At 39.9% G+C, this 24181-nt stretch overlaps 2 protein-coding genes across 4 annotated transcripts in view; one reads left to right on the top strand and one right to left on the bottom strand.

Moving 5' to 3' along the window:
- The window catches only part of LOC136051374 (uncharacterized), a 397884-nt gene extending 374690 nt beyond the window's left edge, over positions 1-23194 (bottom strand). The window contains exon 1 of the mRNA XM_065740784.1: positions 23182-23194. The gene's annotated coding sequence lies outside the window, so the exon portion shown is untranslated. The remainder of the gene's footprint in view (positions 1-23181) is intronic.
- The window catches only part of SH3KBP1 (SH3 domain containing kinase binding protein 1), a 221760-nt gene that overhangs the window by 2294 nt on the left and 195285 nt on the right, over positions 1-24181 (top strand). The window contains exon 2 of one of the 3 annotated variants that reach the window (XM_065741436.1): positions 19973-20130. In XM_065741436.1, coding sequence (XP_065597508.1) covers positions 19973-20130 — 158 coding nt within the window. Of the gene's footprint in view, positions 1-19972; positions 20131-23510; positions 23645-24181 lie in introns of those variants that run through there. The other 2 variants (XM_065741437.1, XM_065741439.1) reach the window with 2 other exon arrangements.

Genomic DNA, 24181 nt, shown 5'->3' with positions numbered 1-24181 from the left:
TGCCCAGTCCCCTTCTGTAAATATTTGAGAATTGAAAAGGTGGTGTTTCATGTTCATGGGTATGGGTGTGGGGTTTTTTTGTCTGTTTATTTTTAAGAATTGCATATGGTTAGGGAACTCCTCAGTGTCATTTGCATGCCCTTTGCGTGCTCACATATCAGACTGCCCTGCGGAATGAAGTTGGAGGTCCAGAGGACAAAGCAGGAACAAGGTATGGTAGCAGTGTGGGGAAGAGCTGCTTTGAAGCGTCCTGCTTATTTCATTTAGGATATGTAAAGGTACAGCATGATTCTAGAAAGCATTGTTTAGCAGGCGTCATCCCAAAAAAGCAGAAGTTTTGCAGCTCCTTGTGTCAGTTGAGGCACACCTTCCAACCCCTGCAGGAAATGAACAGAGGTCCTTTTTTTGGCTGCAGAGGTTTCGCTCATCTTGCAGTCAGTTTCATGCATTAGTTAGGGGTCCCGTGTAACAGTAGAGCTGTGTGAGTAAGCTTCACCATAGCGCTTGTGTAAATTCCTGTTTACGGATACAGTTTCATCACAAAACCTCTGAATGGTTCACTTGGTAGCTTTCTAATTTATTTATTTTGTAGAATTGCTCCTCTTAATATTTTGTCAAGGTATTAATAAAGCTTTCCTGTTGACAGGGAAAGAGAGATACAAACAAAAGCAGCCTGAAGTCCCTGTAGTTAGAGGTTTGTGTCCTTAGAGTCAGTTATGTTATTAGTGCTCACAGAGAACTGTTATCTGTGTGGATTGACACAGAAGTTGAGAAAGATGCTTTGCTGTGAAATACCACAACTGCTTTGTAGACAACTGCAGAAAGTTACACCAAGAGGAAATAGGAAAAAAAAAAAACCAACAACAAAAAACCCAAACAAACAAAAAAAAAAACCCACCACTGATTTTTCTGTCCTAATTGCAACACCTTTTCCAGTTTTAACTTTTTCCTAATTCTTTTTTTCTCCTGTCCTAATTCTCCTCTGTCTCCTGCTTTCTAAGTCTGCTCTGCTTTCCTCCTCAAAGCCCCTGCCTTGGTATGTCTTTCCCCTCTACTTTCCACATTGCACATGTGCCACTTCCTCTTCCTCCCTCTCTTAGCGAAGCATCGATAGAGGGAGCACTCTGAGCACATTTCCTACACGTGGGGCCAACACAGACCTCCGGTTAGAGATGCTCTTGCATCAAAACTTGCACTTGGCCCCGTGGTGCATGTTGAAGGATGCTCCCTACAAGGGGAAGTATGGCAAATTCAGCTGGTGAACTCTTGACAGCTCTACAATCCTGCGTCGAATGAAATGTTTTTGAGTTGAGCTCAAGGAAATTGTGGAAATTGCACATAGAGGGAGGCGGATACGTCTGTGGTTCTTAACTTCTTGGACAAATTTGAAGTTCCCCTTACAAGGCATTGGAAAATTTGGAGCCTTTCAACAAAACAGCTATATGACATTTCTAAATAGGAATGACAGGTGTCATTCAGCATCATTATCCTTGAAAACAGTTGTACAGTTTCATCTGGACACAAGGGCAAGTCATATGGAAGATGATTATCATGAGCTTCTTCACTTTGAGTGTTTTGTTGTTGGTTTTTCTATTAATTTGTTTTAATGAGCTTATAAGCAGCTATAAAGTGGCTTATATAGGAAATCTTGTGTGAAAACCTTCCTCAAATTGTAAGATCTAACTTCTCCTCCTCATAGGAGATATTGTTTTAATTATTCTGTTGTCAGTAGGTTCGTTTCTGACAACACTGTTGTGTTAGCCTCCTTCAAGATCAGACGTCCAGTTGTTTGGTACCAATGTATATACAGCCTCTGGATAACTTCGAGGTCAGAGTTCAGGTGAAGTTTTTATAAACTGATGGCATATTTTCAGTAACTTATGTGAATTTTCATCCAGAACTGGCTGGCAGAAAGCTTTTTCCCTTGAAAGCAACAGATAATGGCTTTACGTCAAAACTTTGTCAGAGCTGCCTTCTGCATGGATTGAGATAGGGATGTGAAATCAAGGGATAAAAAAATCCATATTTATGTGTGTATATAGAATTCTGATTTTACAATCTTCTTTGTGTGCTCTTCTCACCCCCTTCCTAGTAGCTCATTTTTTGCAGTGTCCACTATAGCTGTTGCTCCTACTGACTGTTGCTTTGAGATCAGAAGGTGTGATAAAGAAGAGAATACTTGAAATAGATACTGTTTCTTGAAACAGAAGAGTTCCTGTTCCCCTTTGTGCTAGTGAAAGAGAATTACATTAGAGCTGCATCGGAAAGGCATCTTTTCTGGTGGCCTGGGTGCAGGGAAATGTGTGTCAGCATTACAACACTTCCTTGATAAGCAACAGCATTTTGATACTAATGCTGAGTGCATATGTATTTCACATTGAACTACTGCTAATATAATATATGCAATTTAATGTTACTCAAATTTCTTCTTTTATAATTGCTATTCTCTGGATGTTGCAAGGTTTTTTGTTTCTTTTCTTTGAGAATGCTGCTTATAATTGTTCTACCAGCAGTGTATTGGCATTGGTACAGGAGATCAGCATTGACCTTGTGGATAATGTGTTGATTCCTTCCACACTGGAAGGGGAAGGGATGCATGTGTTGGGAGAGGACGAGGAGATGGGTAATGTGAATGAGCAGCTGAAATTCCAGGTCTGAAATGTTAGAGGTCACTGAAGTGCTGAAAGCAGATCATCCCTGATGGGATCAAGGGAGAGAAAAAGCCACGTAGATGGATGGTCTCTGTTGTTTCTGTCTGAAACTGCTGATAGAGAGCAAACTCATCAAAATGGTGATAGATTTTTGTGTGATTCCTATCTTTGTGTTTTGTTTTGTTTTGTTTTGTTTTGTTTTGTTTTTAAAACAGAGAATACGAAATCCTGGACCAAGGATTGTATGTTTTCCCTAGGTGCAAAAGCAGGAGGTAGCTGTAGGGCATATCTATGTTCATGTAGTGAGAAATGATGGAAGAATATATTAGGGGGAGGGGAGCGGGAGAGGAGGTGAGTATCAAGATTCTGTAATTCAGCTAATGTAAAAATAATTGCTGCCAGTCTGCTTCACACAGAGGGGAAGCACAGTGAGAGCTTTAAGTCCCTGTGTTTGAGAGAATACTCAGTACTGCAGTTCAGAAGCCATGGACTGCGTTAGTAAATGGAGTTGACTCTTCTCTCCCTTTTTCTTACTGCTAATTGAGAAGCATCAGTAGTAACAGAATCTTGAGAGTGCGGTGGTGATGCCTACTTAAAAGTTCCCTGGCAAGATGACTGCTGTGATGTCTCAGCTATGCTTTGTTCCTAACTTTGCCTTAGTGAAAAGAGCCTCCTGGATGATGAGGGGCGGAGGGAGAAAAGATGTCTTTGTTCTCATTCTTACTGCAGTCTGTATTCCAATGTGAGAATCACTGAGAACCTGTGCTTTTGTTTTAGAGTGAAGATTTGTCTAGAGCTGTGCATCAGGAAATACGACTGTGCTGAAACAATTGTCTCTAGCAACAAGGATAATGCAACCTAGAAAACAGAGCACTTACATGAGGAGCACATCCCCAGCCTCTAATTAGTCTGCAGTGTCAATGTAGAGATGCATTTTGAGCTCTGCTATTGAATTTCATTAGAAAAATTGTAGAGGTGGGAAGAGCTTTTCTTTCTTTATTTCCTCTTTGATTTTTCATCCTGTGCAGCTACACTGCTTTTGACGATTAAAGGTAGCTCACACCAAAACCAGTGCAAGTTTGTTCATTTGCATTGAGACCAAAGTCAGCACTGGTGCGCAGCCACCTTGAGGATGAATACTTCTTCAAAAACCTCAGTATGGGTTGATTGCATGTGTTACAAATCAAGGCCCAACTCAATCTGTCAATAGTTAATTAGCTTTCAATAGCCACCCTACTCGTATCTAGACACTAAGTACTCTGTGCCTCATAAGGAATGTGTAATAAGTGAATTAGTGACCCATCTGTTTCTAAAAACTATCAGGAAAACAAAAATCCGTGTAATACACTGTGTCCTCTTCTTGCAGTTTCCAGGAAATTGCTCGTTAATTTACAGAGCAACATGTTCGTGCTTGTTTTTGATAATGAGATCTCCACGCAAACACACACAAAAATAATACCAGGATGCTTTGCTGTTGTTGTTGTTGTTAAATGTTTGGTTTTTTGTGGGAGGAAGGTGTTGGAGGTCAGTGCAATTGCTGGTGCGGTTCCATGCTAAATCAGCTAACTGGTACCAGCCCAAGTCTCTGTGTGTGTAGCCCTGTCTTTCCACGTGCCTACTGTTATAAAAGTGTTAGTGAAAGGTAGCAGAAGTAATAGAGTATTAATATTCAGGTCCAGAATTTTTCATTTTTGAGCCAGACGTGAAACTGTTCATCGAAAAGCCTCATCTCAGGTTTAGATCGAGTATGTCATCTGTCTGTGGTTGCTGATTCATCCTCACCACTGGCGAGAAGCATTTTTAATACTCTGGTATCTTGGCAGAGTGGATTTTTTGTCTCTCTCCGTGATACGCTTCTGCAGCACTGAAAATTTGCTATCCTTGTGACAGATATAAAACTGAGTAGCAGTGAAACAGCTTAATTTTTCACTGTTTTTCTCATTACTGCTGTTCTTTCTGTGGTGTCTCCCGGAGGACTTATGGAGCTGTGAATGCTCATCTATCTGTTTCCCACTGTAAAAGGGCACACGTGAAATTCCACAGCGCAGTCAGAACAATATGCCTTTAGTTTGGGATTTCATTATGACAAGATAGAAACAATTTTCTGCTACTAAATTCAGGATTTACGTGTAAGTGCTGTTCGGCTTTATGTTTCCAAATGTAAGGATCAGTCAGTTGTTATCTGTTACTTCTTGTGAATTCGTCCTTGTTTTATGGAGCAATATCACGTCAAGACCTTTCACTCTAGGCAAGGCCACGCTGATTTCCTGATAATCTAAGTACTGTGTTTCAACTAGATTGCAGAACTTCAGTGTGCTGAATAAAGTATCCAGCTTCACTGCTTATGCTATCAGGTCAAAAGAACAACTGCCCCTCTCCTTCAAACAGGAAAAAAAAAAGCCTTCATGCCATCTACCTCCCAAAAACCTTTCAGTTGAAGGAAGCAAAGCTGCTAGCACTTGTTGAAAACACCGGCTTGGCAGTTTGGAAGTTCTGTTTCCTTGTACATCCATTTTCAATTTGGTTGTGGGAAAGAAAAGGTCGATCAGTAAGCAGTCTCAAAACCTACAGCTGGCTCAAATTTTCATTGATATAATTTCAGTATGAAAGTATTTAACTGGCTTTGACTGTTAGAGTTCAATGATTTTTATGTGTTTATTTAGTTGTGTTTGTTTAATGATATGGATAACGTGCAACTTGGATCACATTGTAAGGTTCTAAATGGTTTACTGCCTTGACTCCATCATATAGTTAGTTCAGTCATTAATTTTAATTTTGTATTGTTTTTTTTATTTCATGGCTTGTTGCTGTATTCTTAATATTGGAACTGTGCTTTATGTAGTTGTTTTGTTTTTTTTTAATAATTTTAACAACAGTTTTCCAGATGATGAAGAACTAAAATTGTTGGGGCTTGGTTGGATATTAACTGTGTAGCTTAGGTATTTTATTAGCTCCTCAGTTGTTTTCCTGGCTTTGCACCAGTTGGAGACTCTTGTTGGTTATATTGAGTCAGGTTTAGCTATCCGTATAGATCTGCTCTGACTTCATTGGGGCAGCATGTATTTAACAGAGGGATTTTTGAGTAAAGCTCTTGCAGGATAGTTAATGGCTATTTTACTGATTGGAGGCCTTAATACAGCAGATGAAGGCACCTTCTGTGTCTGCTTCCTTGCTTAAGCTGGTGTTGCTGAAGGATTAAACTTGCTCTTTGTGTGATGAAAAAAATGTACTGTCCAACAGCCAAGTAATTTGTAGGAGTAAGATCAGCTCTTTCAGATGCACCAAGCAACTTTGCAACTGGGAGAGAAATCTTCCTGCTGCCTTCTTTTGTTAGAATTGTAGTTAATATTCGTCTGCCTGCACAGCTGCTGTTTGTGGCTGCTCTTTCCGCAGAGATCTCTCTTGAAATGGGAAATATCTTTGTTTTCTTTGAAACTTTGCTATTCCCTTGTAACTGTTGATAATTTCATTCATCAAATGCCTTTATTTGTCTGGGTTTAAAACCCCTGAACTACTCTTGTCAGTTTTACTCTGGCCGCTGAGGTCAACTTGAGTTGTGTTTTCTTTTGTCACCTCCTCCTGCATCTTGGCGTTGCTTGCTGTGATTAAATGAAGCATGCTACTTGTTTTAAAGACTACAACGTGCGCACGTGTGTGTATGAAGCACCTATCAATTAGCGTTAGATCCGGTGACATCTCAGTTGTCCGACCGTGGTTCGTGGAAGCTTACAGAAAGTGGTTAACAGAGATGTTATCTAGTTCATGGTAAACCCCCCCCTGACAATTCAGAGCTGCCTGTGCCGAGCCTGGCTTTGTGAGAGATCTCTTAATGTATACACATTCAAGTGTTTAATGCACAAGAAAGTAGCCTGCTTCTTCCTGTGCCATTCTCATTCCTTCACCTCGTTCTGTCAGAAAGCAGTTCCTTTTCATATCACATACAGAAGAGCATTTATGCTTCTTTTCCCTGCTGAAAAATTTTAATATGTTTTTAATCTGCATCGGTGATTCCCACCTATTTTTCAGGAAGATGCGCTTCACCCATTCTTTTCAGGTAGCTGGTTGTCTTTCATCTCCTCTTCCTTCAGATTCATCTTTCCTTCTCTTTCATCTGACCTTCAAGCATGCTGCTTTTTCTCTTTTTTAGGGAACTTTCCTATAGACTTCACTTGTATAGTCTTAAAACTCACAATATTAGGATGTAAAGACCAGTAGAATTCTGATGATGATCCATTTGTGGGTGCTTCTTTAATTATTTCTTCAGGATTAAGGAGACAAGAAGCCCTCAGTTGGTTTCCTATAAATACCATATTAGGAAGGAGGGGAACTGACTGTCTTAGAGGCTGTTGCTTTAGTCCACTGACTTTCTTCAGAGTCAGAAATAGTACCCTGGAAGGTAAATGCTGTGGTTTCTGTTGCTCTCTTGTGTTTTCCTAGTTGCCTTCCTGGTGCTGTGTGATTCAGAGAGATGAAGTAAACTGAGGAGTGACTGGTGCCTTTGTGATGTGCGGAGAACACACTGTAGAAGTTGGCAAAGCCAAGTGCTGAAGTTCTGATATTTCTGAATTTGGAGAAGTTAAAAGCAGGATGTTGCTGTTTAAAGTAGAATTTCAGTTCCTGTCTGTCTGAGTCTGGCAATGCCTTGTTCTAAAACCAAAAGCAAGAGTTGATGTGAACGCGGCCTTACTGGGCAGAGATCCTAAATGCAAGAAATGCCCTTTTCTGCTCTAGGTTTTTTGTTTGTTTCTTTAATGTAGAATTGCTTTTTAGTACCTGATTTCTTTAGCTCCAAGAGCTTGGATCATTGAACAACTAGAGGTTGTTCAAACAGATGGAGCCCAGGAATCTTTTTCATAGCCTTAACATAATTAGTCAGGGTAGGTAATATTGAGTGATACCTCTCTCTGTTTGCACTTGTGCCCTGCTTTCGGCCAAAACAGTGCTGATAGCACACTGTGTTTGGTTGCTGCTGAGTGATGTGAGCAGGGCTGGGCTGGGCAGGACTCAGCTGGGCAGGGCAGGTGCCATGCTGGCATGGGGAGGGGACAGAACAGTGCCTGAGTGAGACAGAGTCGTTCTGTACCACATGGCACCATGTGGAGGGCCATAACACTGTGGCAGTTGGTTGGGAATGGACACTGCTCCGGGGTTGCAGGGCATCGGTCAACAGTGGTGAAACCTTGTGCTGGAAGGTGTGGTGGTGCTGGGCAACAGTTGGTGGGTGGCAAGTGAACGCAATGCAGATACATATATTGTTATTGTTGCATTTTTGATTCTTGTTTTCGCTTCTGTTACTGAACAGTTTTTATCCCAACCTATGAATTCTGTTTTGTTTCCATTACTCTTCCTCCTTCCACTTGAGAGGAGGAGTGAGCAAGGAGCTGTATGGTTCTGAGCTGCTGCCAAGTAAAGCCTCAACACCTTGTTCTCTCGGTACAGTTTTAATCCGTGTGCTACCTTCTGGATACTACACAAAGATTCTGCACTAGCGTTCAAGGAGGTTCTACTCATCTTGAGTAGCATCTGTCTTTTTGTAGCTTCCTTGCCAGCATGCTTTGTGCTGTTCCAGACTGTACCAGTGCTGGGGTAACTGGTGGTGGATGGGAGGAGGCTGCCAGAAGAACAGCTGCTCATAAAACAATAGGGTCCATTGCTTCTGTTGGTGTTTACTTGGATTCCATAGAGTTCCATACTGCTGCTTTCTCCGCTTTGCTCCTGCATTCTCACTGCAGCAATGGGCTTTTCCACCTAAATGCTGACTATTGTTTGTGTTTTCAGTTCATACTCAGCCCGGCTGAGCATTCTCATTCAACCAGCATACTGTGGCTTAAATTCCCTATTGGAGCAATGCTATCATCAGGTCACAAGCTGTTGTTGCTTGCAGTGGAAGTCTGTGACGAGCTTTCACATATACTTGTTCTGTTTGCATCAGGTTTTGCTTTCAGGATTGTTTTTCCTGGAATGATTCACCTTCTTCTAAATCCATGGATTTTCTGTAAAATGAAATGAAAAAAAAAAAAATTATTAATGGAAGTACCCTCTCACTCAGGAATATTGATGCTTGGGATTTTAAAAAGCATCATGAACACAAAACAGAGTAGTTAATGATTGTGACCTGGGAATGTTTTTATTCATAAGAGCTGAAGAACTAAACTAAGTTTGTTTGTGACTTCTCCATGTTGTGTAGAAGAAAATACCTGCAGATACTGATTTGGGCTGAGAAAACTATTGAAGGTACTATCTAAAACTTCCTTCTCCAGAATTGCATCCTGAATTCTAAATTTGAAGTTTGAGAGATTTTTAGTGGAAAGAGTCAACACACATAATCTGATACGATAGTTATCTTTCAGAAAATCCTTGGGTAGATAAATCTAGACATGTTTAAATGCAATAATTTCTACTTCTAGAGCAGCATTTTTTTTTCTCACTTGTACTTAACAGAGTTTGAAGGAGAATGAAAGAATTTAATGTAGAAGGACAAACTGGGAAGGATTAGCACCAGCCTTCATTATTAATCAAGAAAAAATGTTGTATTGGTGGGTGGTAAAGATGTTATTTTAATCAAATGCGTTCTTCAGAGTGCTTCTACCGTGTTTTTCCTTGTTGCTCATATAATTGATCAAGTTAGATGTATTTATTTATTTATTAATAATACATGAGGTGCTTAGGTCTGTTATTTCAGTATAAAACAAAGGTTAGTGGACATGATGTAGTGCTAGCATGCAAATCTTTTATTGGAGCAGAGGAGTGAAATGCAGATTACCTGCGATCGTACCTCATGTGCTTGCAACTGTGAACTTCAGTGCACACATAGCTTTTGGAGCTCTTACAGCACCTGACAATCTTATCTATGGAAGCATTACATAAAGTTTCCTTTCATTTGGCTTATAGAGTATGAAACCGTTGAGAAATGGCACACAGTATTCAAAGACCAAGCTCTGAGTTTTGTAGATTGTACAGAACTTAGCATTTATGTTAAAGAGGGTTAAATGTTAAAAAGCTTCTGATTGCTTTCTCTCCTACATCAAATCCAAGTCCTTACTGTTATACAGCACATCATTTTGTGACAGTTTATAATGTATTAGTTAAAATGTCACTGATTTGTAGACTTAGTATTTTACAGGTCTTATCACAAGAGCTGCTGCTTGTAAAATTAAATATTTTACAACTGCTGTCATAAAAATAGTAGAATTCCTCAAACCTCATAGTTTTGAATTATTTTAAGACATAGTGCTTGTCTGCAGCTGGCACTACATAGTAAAGGGCTGTAACACGGTCCAAGGATTTGGACTGTATCAACTGTTGCTGGTAGGAGGATCTTCCTTGCAAAAATTGTCACCTCCAACAACAGGAATACCACATCAGGATGTGTCTATGCACCGTTTTGACTAGTCACTTAATTCAAGCCCATCTTTATCAGTACTTCAAGATAACGTGGCTGAGATGTAGATGAATATGTTGTTTTCTCCCTATCTTCCCTGTAAAGGATTTCTGCTTTTGGCAAAGATGAGTAATGGCAGTAACAGGTTAGGCTTCTATAGTGAAATCCTCCAAACTCATCTGAGATCATGTTCATGATTACACACATGCTTCTAGTCTGGTTTTAATGAGGCTGGGGGGAATGTTGCTGTGCTAGAAGGTCTGAAATTTTAATAAATTAAATATACATAGTATGCAGTATGAAGACTGAACGAACTGTTGATTACCATCTCCTCTCCTGTTCCTTGAAAGTAGATGATGCCACATCATATCACTGAGAAGATAATTTTTGCCTTCCAAGGAAATACTTTGATTTGATTTGACCTTCCACCTCAGTACTTACACGTCAGTGTCTACAAATGTGATCTAGGCGGCCAAAGGATTGGAATCAAATGACAGTTATATTGGATTAGTATTTCTGAGTAATCTTAAACAGCAGTTATGTTTATGGCATCAGTTTTTCAATCCTGCTTCCTTTTTATGTCAGTACATTCATTTAGTGACAATTCTCCTGAATTTAGCTGAATGCTAGTTTTATATATATTTCTAGCTATATTTACTTGTGAGTAATCTTTCCTCTTTTTGTTTTGAAGAAGTAAATAATATCTTCCCTGTCTTCTCAGTTATCTGAAAAATGTGATTTAGACACCATGAGTAGCATTACTAACAATTTTTTACAAATACATATAATTTCAGTCAAATAGGAGTAATTTGTCTTAGTTTGCATAGCTTAATTCACAATCCTCCTCTCATCTCCTATTGATCCCAACAATGAATGTAATCCTTTACAGACTTTGAATTTTCTTCTTATTGATATTGGAGGAGCCAAGAACTCATGTTAAGGTGATGTTAAATGTTTCTCTGAATGTAATCAGTCTTCCATTTGTTCTGGATGGCTTGTTTTGTTCATTAGTATCTGATGTTGTATGAGAACTGTTGAATCATGGCCTGAACCACTGATGGATCAGCTGAGGTGAGCACTGAGTCAGCCGCAGGAGCACAGGTGAAGGCAATGCACTGTGTGACCGGAAGGGGTGCAGTCTGGCTCCACCTCTCCCAGACCCCATTTAAGGGCTGACCACCACTGGGGAAGGATCTCTTATTGGAAATTGCTCCTTTGGAGTTTCCTATCATGAGCCTAGGACATGGGTGAGCTTTTTTTTCCTTTTATTTTGATTGTCTCTTTTCCATCACTCCATCTGTCTAACTACACTATCTGTAAAATATCTTAGCTATTATACCATTTGGTATTGTCGGTTCTGTTAACCTCACACCTTAGAGATGTTAAACTTTCAGGACAGTTTTACCTCTAAGAAGCACTGTATTCCTTCAGTGAGAGGTTAATGCAGTCAACTACAATCTTGATGACAACTGTGACCAGAGTAAGCTTGAGGGTGAGTGCTGAGTACTGGGGGCATCTGCTCTATCTGAGAAGTGCTCTGGTTGATAGAAGTATAGGAGCAGCAGTCTGATTGTATCAGTTTGTTGACCAAGGCAGTTGTGGGGAGTTGTAGTCCAGTGCATTGTTGAAAAGGGTAAATTAATTTATGGAATATAGGCACTTCCCAGATGGGCATCCACATGAATGTCAGAAACCATCTACGTGATCTCTCTCTTGAAAGCGTTATGGAGACTTGGCTCTAACACCTATTGTTAGATTTCCCCTGGAATATCTGGGAGCCTTTGGAAACACGGGTGTGACTGCTGCCATTTAGAACTGCTGCAATGATCATTTCTTTCCTTGCTTGCACAGTACTCATGAATGGCTCTGATGTTCAGATGCAGTTTGGCGTATTGTTTAAAAGTTTAATGTCAGAGATAGAAATGTGACAAGAGTAAATGCAGTGAGACGTAACTATGATGATAGACCTAAAATAAATAAATTAATTAAAAAGCAGAATGAATTCCTAACATTTATTAGGAGTACTTTGTCTGAAATTGTTTACTGCAGAATTTTATGAGTTGCATGCTTTATTTGGAAACTCACTGCAGACGTAAGTAAATACTGACACACTGACTTACTGTTGTTCTTAGTTCTGTAACTGTAGATTAATTTGGTGATGAATTGTGGTCGTACTAAATGCCTTAACACCGTAATATGAAGTGTTTCCTGTCCTGCTGAGTAAATTCCATAAGAATAACTTAGTATTTGTGTTTTCTTAAAAACGGGAACTAAGCATACTAATCCTTCTTTGACAAACAGAAAACTAGCTCTCCTCTTTTCCTGGAGGGATAACTAGGCCTTTATGTAAGCTGGAGACTTCAGCTCTGCTGCTGCCCAGAGGAGTCACCTCAGGACAGCCCTAAGCAGGAGTGTACACATTTTCCTCCAAATCAGATTTTGGCTGGGGATCTCTGCACCACTCCTCAGCTAAGGCAGAGGGGTTTCAAACAGGGCCGTGCTCCGTAAGTGGGGGCACTGGGACACAGCGTGGTTCTCTGAGGGGACTTACTTCAGTCCTCTTACAGTGACCTGTGCTCAGATGGCTCTGTGCAATGCTTCTGTGTGAGCGTGTATGTGGGCGTGTCGGCTGCGCAGTGGAGCTTTCCTCAGATGATCTCCATCTGTCCTAACTGCTCCATGGCTGCCTACCGTGTGTTTGCCGCCAGAACGTGCGAGGGGTGTTTGTGGCCTGCAGGAGGGGATGGGGGCAGGTGCTTCCCCTGGCGTCGCTGTGAAGGCATTGCCAGGTGGCTGAACTGATCGCCAGCAGGATTAGCATTCGGGCAGGGAACCAAGGGGAGGTTGCTGAGGCAGCTTTCAACTGGAAGCCGGTTAATTCCTCTGTCCTGCAAGCTAGAGAAAAGCTCTGCTGATGACTATGACATAAAAATATCTGTGTGCTGTATGACTTACACGGCTCCCTTCTGTGATTGCTCTGCTCTTTGTGACTGAGTGGTTGAGTGAAGGTAGTGTTGTAGAACTTAATTGTTTTTATGTGCATAAGGAAGCAAATGGGAGTAGGTGTTTCCATTTTGCCCCTCAATGGGAGACAGGGGCTTTTTTGTCTAGAATGATAATGTGCAAAACCTTTGAGAGTTGGGTCTTTACAAACTACAGATTTATTTATTTTTCCTGCGTTAGGAGAGCCACACACGGGCACCTTTTCCATACCTGATAGTGACAAATATTGAGTAACAATCATCTCTAATTGTCAAGAAGTTGTAGCATGGTGCCTGCAGTGATTGTAATGATTTGGAATAGGAGAGACTATTGGAATCCAGATGAGCATTCAGAGGCTGTACCAGTGCACTCCCACTTAATCCATGCTGCGCCCTCTGTAATGAAACCTGCCTCCTCCTCCCTTGGACACCTTTGTATCACAGCATCCTACATCTGATTGGCCTGCCAACTGCTCACTGTTCCCATAGTCCAGAAAACAACAGCATTGTAGCTTGCATTTGATCTTCAGACCATCTGGCTCTCCAGGCATGGGCTAGGAGAGCAATGCTACTGAGTGCCGTGTAGTGTAGTTTATTTTTTTCCACTTGAGCTCTAGATGTAAGTCATCCATTGTCATTTGGCCTAACAAAAGATACCTGCGTTTTCCCTGCTGATGGTTCCTTGTGTATTAGTGAGAGTTTTGTTGCAACTTGTTATACATCAAAAAGACTGTTTTGTTTCTAAAGCATGCCTACAAAGACAAAAGAATGCTATTTTAACCAGCTCATACTGAGGTTTAACAAGCAGAGCAGCATATTTGACGTAAGACCTTGTTTACTAAGTTTTGAGGCAGATGGAATTTGATGGCCAGATTGTAACTGGTTATAAAATGTGTTTATAATGAAAATGTTGATAAACTATTAAGTATTTGTTACTAAATGAATCTCTGTGACTGTTTTATGAAAAGAAGTGGCATATAACAGAAAAGAAATGCATTCAAAATTATTGAATAATGGTTTTTGATAATCTGGCTATTTACTGTGGGTGGTAGAGAACTTAAGCTTTCTGTAGTCCGAGACCTTCCTTATGAGACTTCTGCAGAGTGTGGCATAACAGTAAGGTTGTGGTAGGATACCTGTTCGTGCTGTTAAGTCTTTGTTACTTCTGAACAGTTAGGTTTATGCAAAGAAGGACTGTTGCACTGTCTTCCGAGGGAATGTCATTGGAACATTAAAACTTCAATATAGAATACTTTCAGGGTTTTTTTTTTTGTGTGTGTGTGTGTGTGTGCATAATCTTATAGGCATTAAACTCTTAACTCTTGCACTACTGTGTATATTGCTGTGTACACTAGGATTAAGGTCTGCGATCATGTGTGAAACCATGCTGCTGCAGAATGTGGTGCTGCCATATGGATGCTGTTACTTGGGTGGAAGTATGCCAAAGACATTAATAACATTTCCATTGTGCCTACACACTTCAGATATCACTGGGAGCTGATTTAATAATGTAGTTTCTGTTGCACAGTAGCAAATCTGTTTCTTTTCTTGATTCATTTCTTGCTTGGAAACCTACTGTACAGTAATTGAAAATAGCATAAATGGAGACAGTTAGTTCTCCAAATTTTGGTGGCATTGCTTAAAAAAATACTTGTCCTGGCTAGGTCAGTTTAGAGAGATTAGATTTTACTTGTCATTTAAAATGTGGCAGAGAGACAAACAAACACTATGAAAATCTTCTTTAATCATAAAAAAAGAAATCCATATGTGGTTAGAAGACAAATTCAGGGAACAAGAGGCAGAAATAGAGAACTTCTATCAACAGTTCTTCTGGGTATGCATTTTATTTTCTTAAATGTGACTGAAAGGTTCCATTTCATTTTCTGGTTCGTAACTTCTGATGTTTCAAGGTTTTTTTTTTTTTAATTTATTTAAAGTCCAAGCCACTAAGCATTAAGTCAAATATATATATCTATATGGGTTTTTTGTGTGTGCGTATATATGTGTATATATATCTTCGTCCCTGACATTGCAGTAATGAGTTGGACCATGTCTGTCTCCAGCAGGGCTGCTAATAACTAGTTTTGACTTTGTTTCAAGGGTTTTTCTGTTGCAATCTGGATTGATGATAATATAATGTTAGCAATAGCTGATTTTATTGTATTGTAAGGATGAGTATTCCCCTTTCAGATCAAAATAATAGCTTTTCATTTTGGATTTCTTATTTGGATTTCTGAATTATTCTTGAAGAGAAAAATGCCTTCTTCCAATAGAAAAGGTCATACAGCTTGAGTTTGTGAGTTAAGACAGATTTGTCTTTCAGGCATGATGGTGTACAATATTTTCAAGAAAAGTGCGCCATAAAGAGAATCAAGATCTGCCTGCTCCAATTTTTGTTTTATTTCCATTTTTGGCTTAAAAGGGATTGCTTTTTGGCTGTTAATATAACAAGCTGTTTACCTTGGCAGAGCTGTGCCTACAACCAGCCTTTGTTGATTAACAAACAAAACTAGTTTGAGCTAACTGTCCACAGAGTGTTTTCTCACATCCTAAATCACTGTGCGAACTGGGGCACTTTGTTAGCATGGTTCCTGAGGAGAAGTCTAGCTCAGCACTTGAGGAGTGAGGTATGATTTGGTATGATTTACCTGCAGATGCAAAACAGATCCACTTGCCATGCCTGGATCAGTATTATCTCCAGTATCAATCCAGCTTCCATGAAGACAATTTCTCATCAAGAGAAACAAACAAACAAAAAAAGACTGAATTTGAATGGCAGGATGAATTTTTCAAATCTCAGTTTGAGAAGGTGGCATTGTTTAGTATGCTTTAGAAAATGAGCTTGATTTTAAAACTGCAGTTTTATGGGGCTATAAATTATGAAGCGCTTTCAGGCTTTTAGATGCTCTGCAAGCTTCAGTAGTGAGTTGAGTGAGAATTTTGCATGATCTCATGAGTGCCTTCCCATCAGTTTGTCATGGTCTGTGCATCTGCTAGGTGTACTCTTAACCCCTCTTTCCAAACTGTGCTCTTGGTTTTCTTTGTAGAGATTATAAATATCTTAATTGTGTGGTCCAGTTTTGGTGAGTTGTATGTCTGTCTGTTTACACACGCTTATGTTACGGTAATCAAATCCTCTGAGAAGAGTCGGCATTATAAAATGTTTATATAAGTTTCTCAATAAGTAGAAAGCAGTGTAGGCAGAGAAGAGCCTGCATGGTAAAGAAGTTCTTTCTTTGTTTAATTAAACTTCTAGTAAAACAAAAGTGGCTGAACAGCTGTCTAAGAATTAGTGCGAGGCAGGCAGACTTCAAGAGGATAACTCCAGTGCTTCCAGCCTACCCAAACAGTGGTAGTGTCAAATCAACAGCCATCGTCTACCTTTTGTTCTCTTTTTTCATAAGAAAGGGAACATAAATGATAAGAGTGAAACTGTCAAGACTCATGTAGGTTTCACAGCTTTCTCTGTAAGGGAAAACTGCAAGGACAGCAACAGGCATGGCTAGAGGAACTCTGAAACCATTGGACATAGAGAACGGGAGAGTTACTTGTCTTCCTTCAGTATGTCTTGCAGCAGTCGGAATGCTGAGAAGTGTTGGAAGAATTAGTAGTCTGAGCCAGCCTGATTCTTACTTCTTTCCTACCTCCTCATTACAGCTCTCTGACCACTTCTGGGTTGTGCTAACTGCAGCGGTTAGTTCAAGAGATTCTCCAGTTAGTGTCGGAGTTAGCATGGAAGGTGTGTGGAACCTCTACCAAACTGTGCTCTTGATAGCATGAAATGCCTCAGCAGTTGTGGTGAGATGCTGCAGGACAGCTAGGTGGGTTTAAAAATTGTTTGCCCAAAGGGTTGGGCTTTTCAATCCTTCTTCAAGTCTCTGAGACTTTGAATCCAAACATCCAATGTTTCTTAACAAGAGACCAGCAGAACCTGTGCCTGTTGGGATGAGAAGTGGATACTCCCAGGGTGGCAAGTCTGGAAGCCAGAAGTTTGATTCCTTGCTACACCTCAGGAAGTGCAATTGTGGAGTTGTTTCAGAGCATTTGTAGGTGATGAGGGGACTGGGTGCTTGGTCCAATCAGTCACGCATGCCAGGTAAACCTGAGCCTCGACAAGAGAGTGGCAAGTGATAGTAGTAGGGAAATTCTCTGCTGTGGAAGTTGGACGCTCCCATCTGCTGACCTGACCTGTTGTTTGTGGAGGTTTGTTGCTTGCTGGCAGCTTGGGTCTAGAATGTTGTGCAAAGGCTTATGAGGCTTGTGTTGCCCTTAAATTGCCCTGCTGCCCTACCACCACACGGGCTTCAATGATGCTGTTAAGTTGTGATTTGGAAATTGTTGAGTTGTGACTACATGGCTCTGGGGTCATGGTGAAAGGCAGAAGTGCCTGGGCTATTTTGTCCTTGGTCTTTTTGGTGAGGGGGAAACGTGTGAGAAGGAGTGGATCAATCCGGCAAGTAAATATTTGCTATGTAGCTGATGTCAGCAACAGTTTTAGTTTTGTGAGCACGGGGACCCCCTTTGAGGGGCGAGGGTAGCTTGAAAAAGATGTGATCTCCTGAAGTGGGACTAAAGCATCTTTGCTAACAGGCCAGCTAACCAGATGAGAAGAGCTTGAAATTAGTGATGGTGAGGGAGGGGGATAACCAACACTCTCATGAGGAAGTAAAGGACTAGGTTGGCTAGCAAAATGTACAAACAGTACAAACAGTAAAAACCTGGTAGTCAACAAAGAACTGAAGAGGACCCATCCCAAGCATATCCATATGAATAAGGAAGTGCCCATCAGAACTATTGCAAAGGCTGTCATGCTCTCTGGAAAATGAGCGCGGCTGTGTGCTTCTCTGAAATATCTGTGTACTAATGTGTCTAGCATGTGGTACTGTCAACGGTTTACGGGCAGGTTCGGCCCGGTTCCGTGATGATTGGTGCGGGGGACCCACGGACCCACGCCCCAGGAAAGGGGAAGGGGGAAAGGGAGAAGGGAAAAGGGAGATGGGCCTAGGAACAAAACAGCGGCAGCGATCTGAGGAGGAAAGCTAATTTACTAAATAAGATATCGGAAAAGCAAAATAACACAATATAATACAATATAATTGGAATTAAAGCTAATAAATCAAATAAAATGAGCAAGAGAGAGTGTCCGATACACCGAAGGCCTTACGCTAACGCTGAAGGCGGATGGCAGCGAGCACCCACTGCTGAGTCGATCCCAAAGGAAAGAGAGTGTCCCGTGACCGCAGACAGTTTTTATCTTTCCCTCTGAGCGTAAACACATAAGAACGCAAAGCATCGCAAAGTCCTCTGGGGAATGGAGTTCTTCTTCTCTTCTGAGACAGGTATACCTGGAACTATCGATGATCCACAGAGCTGGAGCATTAACTCTTTAACTCTAAATGCACTACATGATGTTATGATGTGGAATACCAGTACCAAAAATCATAAAACCATGACAGGTACAAAGGACATAGAGCAGTCAAGTTTGACTTCAGAGGTAGCCCTGAACTGAACAAGAAGTCTGCTGAAGGACCCTCCGAGATCCCTCCCAGCCTGAAAGTCTTAAGTTTCAGTAGCGTGTTATCTTACAGTGTATTGGTGCCACTCTTGCTGTTTGTTTAGTAGATATTAGGCCTCTTGAGAGCATCACATATTTGGTTTTTGTGTGTTTTTTGTGCTTCACAGAAGAAGCAATAGGTAAACATGATCAGCTGTAGCTTTGTGTCTGGGGTGTATCTGAGTCAGAACAGTCTTTTAGCAATGACTTGCAAGATCTGGGGGTGGAAGGAAGATGTTCAGCATTGTCTTTGTGACATTTTGGGGGAGTGGAAAGGAATAATTGTACCTTCCAGTCAGCTTAATTCAAAGCAGTCCTTGGGAACCTTTCTACTGCCTGTTAGCTTTGCTTTTTAAGTTGTGTTGCCTGTTTGATGGCCTAGTCTTGCAGGGTTTACCCACAGTCGTGCACATAGACAGTAGATAGCTGTTGTTCTCTTGTTTCTTTTTCAGTGGTTGCAATGTGAAAAGTTGGGTGGAACGTCCTGGGGCATGATTTTCCACTGAAGAAAACAGGGGAAGGCATTACAAATATGACTATCTGTGACCTTGCCAGTCAGGCCATTCCTACTAGATATTTGATGAATCACTAAATGTAACTGTAAATGTAACTACTATATTTGAATACCTCAATTTCATTGTTTTTGATTATTCAAATGATTTTTTTTTCTGTCTTTATTACTTCCCTAGTTCTCTACAGTGGTTCTGCATTATATGTTATGTTGTATGTATGGTTTCAAGGGTCCTTCCAGGAGAAGTAATGACTCATTATGTAATGGTAGCACCTTTGGTAGCTGACGTTTGGAGCAGCAGGAGTATTTCATCTTCACATCCTCTGATTAAGAATTACAAATGAAAGGAAGTTTTTCTCCTGTTGGTGAAACCCTGTGTTCATGTACCAAAGCTTTGTGTTTTTGTGTAAATAACAGTGAACTCACAGTTATGCTGAAAAAGAAATAAATCATGATATGTCTCTGATAGTTTAAACTTATCTAGTAAAGTAGGTGTGGTGGCTTGGTCTTGGATGCTTGGAGAAAATGCTTCAGAAGTCAAAGAAATAAGGCAAAATGTTTTCCAAAAAATAAACTTTGTAATGCTACTGGAGTAGTTACTGCTGAAGCTGCACGAACTGATTTATTTCAAACAGTGACAAAAAATGTAAGCCATTTGTTGCCTTAGTTGTAATGAGCGTTAGTGTACTTCCCTTTCTTTTTTGGCCTCTCTAAGTTGCAGTTATCCACCAAAATAACTGTTGCAAGTTGCCTACTTCATGAGCTTTTTTGCTTAATGAAGATACATTATTTCACTGAAAAGCTATGATTGGATTGGTCTTTTCTTATTCCTTTCAAAGGCACAGAAACCTTAATGTACAGTTACTGATTTTTTTTAATGTGTTTCTCTTCTAGTGGAGGCGATTGTGGAGTTTGACTACAAAGCTCAACATGATGATGAGCTGACAATCACTGTAGGTGACATAATCACCAATATCAAGAAAGATGATGGAGGCTGGTGGGAAGGACAGCTCAAAGGCAGAAGAGGTTTGTTCCCTGACAACTTTGTAAGAGTGAGTACAAAGTGGAACTGTTCTTGTGTTGTATGTATATGTTTTGTGTACTCTGTTTAAACTGTCAACCCTGATATCGTATTTCTTCAATCCAAGACTGTGATACACTGCAATATAATGTTTCATAGAAGCTGCGCTAGAAAGAAAACATTGATTTATTGTAAAGGCAATATAGTATCAATATCCTGAAAGTAAAAATAGCTACCTCTGCCATTCTCTGCTTTTCAGTTGTAATGCCTGGCTATGTCATCTGGGAGCAGAGTAATCATTCTAGAACAACCTACAGGTCAAAAGAAATGAAACGGTCTACAGTCTCTTCCCTGGCATTTGCAATATTATCTTCTCTCTATAGCTGTTGCTGCTTCTTCTCCAGATTCTTAGGAGATTCTTAGCATTTATAGAAGATTTATGTGAATACATATTCATGGCTGAACTAGCTGAAAATAACTGAAGTGAATTTTTTTCTAAACAATTGCCTTTTACAAAACCTTTTCAAAGTATCTCATTATTTGGTATTTCATGTAATCTATCAAATAACTTGCAATAATGCTGATTTTTAGGATAGCCATTCGAAGTTTTATAGGTAAAAATATATACCTGTATGTATTTTTTAACTGAACATCTCTATGTGTTCAGAAATGTTTGCACACATCTTTATCAGTTATCTGGATACTGGTACTGAGGATGCTCTGTCCTCACTTGAAGCCATTCAGGGCCAGGTTGGATGGGGCCCCGGGCAGCCTAATCTAGTGCCTAATGTAGTGATTAGCAGCCTTGCCCAGGGCAGGGGTGTTGGAACTGGATGATCTTTTAAAGTCCCTTCCAAGCATACTATGATTATCTAATCCTGTACTTGTGCTATTAGTACCTCTGAGCCTCCATGATATGTCACTGTAGACCTAGACTGTTAATTTCTATAAATCTCTGTAAACTTAGCTCTCCAGCTACAGAAAAGAGACCAAGGGCTACAATAAACTACATAAATATGTTTTTGTTAATTTGTTGTTGCAGTTTCAGAGGATATTTATGACTTTTTCACTTTTAAAGGGTATCAGTATCTTTTTTCTTCTTCTAATTGGGAGTTTGTTGTGTGTTTATACATATATGTATAATCAAGTTATTTCAGTTTTCTTCAGCAGCATCCCATACATCTAGATAATTCGGGAGAGTGGTAATTTGACATACTTGTAGACTCTGAGTGGGACTTGGGAGCCTCAGGAATTGCAGTAGGGACAAATATACCCACATAGTAATCCTTGTTCTTGTCCTTGCCAAGTGTAAAGAATAGTTCAGTACCTGTCAGACAGCAATGAGGAGAAGGAAGTCAGACTCAAGAATGTGAAAGGGAGCAGAGGGGAAAAATGGATACCTCATTTCTTGCTAGTCTCTGAAAATCCACATTTTGAGGATAGAAACAATTTTGGGATTCATGTATCAATATTTTTCTTTAACTTTGGTAGACTGCTGTTGTGGTTTAACTCAGCAGGTGGCTAAGCACCACAGCTGTTCATTCACTTCCTCCTCTTCCCAGTGGGGTGGGGGAGAGAACCAGGGGAAAAAAAAAGTAGAGCTCATGGGTTGAGGTAAAACTATTTACTAAGGTAGAGAAAAGGATAAGGATAATAATTATGACAAATCTATTTGTATACAAAGAGATACTATCCTCTTTCAGAGTGCTGTCCTAATTCTGTTCCCCCATAGCTCCTTGGGCCCTTGACTGTAAGTGGCCTTAGCAGCACCTGTAAACACTGATGTGTTATCAAGATTGTTTTTCTCCTAGAACCAAAACATAACATCATATGGGATGCTCTGAAGAAAACAATTCTATCCCAGCTGAAACTAAGACTGCTGAAAAGTTCTCTGGGATAAAAGCAGTCTTTCTCTAAGCTTTCTCCTGGCTGATATTTGAAAATGGCTTCTGATTTTAAAAGCATTGAGTTCAGTGACCTAAATGAATGTGACCTATGAATTTCTGTTATGAAAATATCATACTCTATATATGAAGGAAAGTTCTTTTCATTAATACCTAATTTTTATGGCCTCTTCCCTCCAAAATAACTTCAGTCTGTAGCGTCCAGTTAAACGATTAAAAAAGAAATTGATTGCTTTTGGTAGGAAGTTCTGATACGACAGTTATGTTTTGTATTGTGTTCACATGCAGTATCGGTACATTTTTTTTCCCTCTAAGTTTTTTCTCTATTTTTTTCTAAAGTCAGCATTGAGAGCTGTTTTCTGAAGAACTTAAAACCACATTAAATTCTTCCTCATTCTCAGATCATGCTTGAATGCAAAATCAGATTGTTGTGTAGCTGATCTTTCCCTCTCTAAATTAGGTAACATGCAGTAGAAAATACAGACTTCCTAAAAATGTGATTTGTGAATATCTTCTGTGAAAAACTTCATCTTCCTTCAGTTTTTCTCATGGAAGTATCTTTAAACATGAAGAACTATATTCAGTCATAACAGCATTACTATTACCAAGCGGATTGAATGCAATTGTTCTATCTGTTAAGATTACAAGTTATTGCAATCTTTCCCTTTTGAATATCATAGAATCACAGAATCATCTGAGCTGGAAAGGACTTTTAAACATCATCTAGTCCGACTCCTCTGCAATGGTCAGGGGCATCTAGAGCTAGACGAGTGTGCTCAGAGTGCTGGTTAGCCTGTGGGGTTGGGCTCACTAGCAGTGGATTCATGGCCCATTGCAAGGAGCCCTAGCTAGTTTGTGGTGTTAGGAAGGTGGTTGAGAGGCAGGCAAAAGGGACATTATAGAGGAGTGGTGGAGCTGAATGCAACTCCAAATTTGCATTGCTTATCAGAACCGGTTGTAAGAATGGTTGCTTAAGAACGTTATTTAGAGGTAAATATCAGTACTGAAATTCTTGAGATACTTTGCGTGCTGCTTTCAAGTGAAAGGAATGACTTCTTATGGAAAATAAGTTTTCTTTCCTTCCTGTGATTGCTCTTTCCTTTTGAATGAATTTATGACAACATTCCACAGTAAGTTCTGGGTTCTTCAAAAATTGAATGTTTGGGCTGAATTGAAACCACTCAATTAACACAGTCAAGAGGCTCAAGCAGTCATCGTTAGTGTGTGTTCATCCATTCAGCTTGGGAAAAAGGATCTACGAATCAAAGATTTCACATTAACTTATTGTTATGTTATTTAAGAAAAAAATAAATTTCAAGAGTGCTACGTTTTCATGTGGAAAAGCTTTTTGAAGTTGTCTTTAGCGAAAGTGTATTTAAATTTCACAGAAAAAATGCAAATTAAGAGAGAGATGTGGGAAAAAGAGGGAAGGGGAGGTAGCAATATGTGTATGCAGTACATGTGCAGTAATATTTTTCAGGGGACTTTCACTGTGAAGTTCTGTCAGAGATACTTCCTGTTCTCAAATCTGCAAAACAGCCACTCTGAATTTTAATATACACGCAGACACACACAAAAACAGTTACAGGTTTATACTCTTCTTACACTCTGCAATTCAACATGCAAGGTGGAACAGAAAAGGTATTTGTGATTTATTTTCTCTGTCCTTTTTCAGTGCTGATTAGCCTGCAGCTGTGGGCAGCTGGAAGATTTTTTGGGGAGAAGTTTGTATAAATCTGAGTAAATTCTTTAAGGTGTAATTTACTACTGTCAGTCTCTGTAGATACCTTGTTTTTTTTGTGAGAAATACTGATGCTGAATTTGTAAGAAATGTATGAAATATGCATCTGGTCATTGTCTTTTCTGCTTTCTTTATATTTTTGGGTGGACAAATGTAAGTAGGAGTGAGTGGAGGCTTTTGTACTGCTGAGTTTTCTGCTTTACTGCTCATTACACGGTCGAAAAAGAGGAGGTAGGAGGTGCAGTTATAGATTTTATTTATATGGCTTAGAGTAGATTTTCTATATCTGTCTGTATCTAGCTTGAAAACTTTGACATGCAGTCCAAAGTCTGTACTTCTATAACCAGAGAACACAGTAAATATGGATGTACTATGTACTATACTAGTTTTTTTTTCTTGTATTTCTTTAAGAAATGGCATTAGGAGGCAGTTGGGAG

The sequence above is a fragment of the Cyrtonyx montezumae genome, unplaced genomic scaffold (genome assembly GCF_038088225.1).
Source record: "Cyrtonyx montezumae isolate F1298 unplaced genomic scaffold, pur_monq_1.0 scaffold_3, whole genome shotgun sequence".
In the NCBI taxonomy this organism is placed as follows: Eukaryota; Metazoa; Chordata; class Aves; order Galliformes; family Odontophoridae; genus Cyrtonyx; species Cyrtonyx montezumae.
This window is presented reverse-complemented; position numbering and strand designations above follow the sequence as displayed.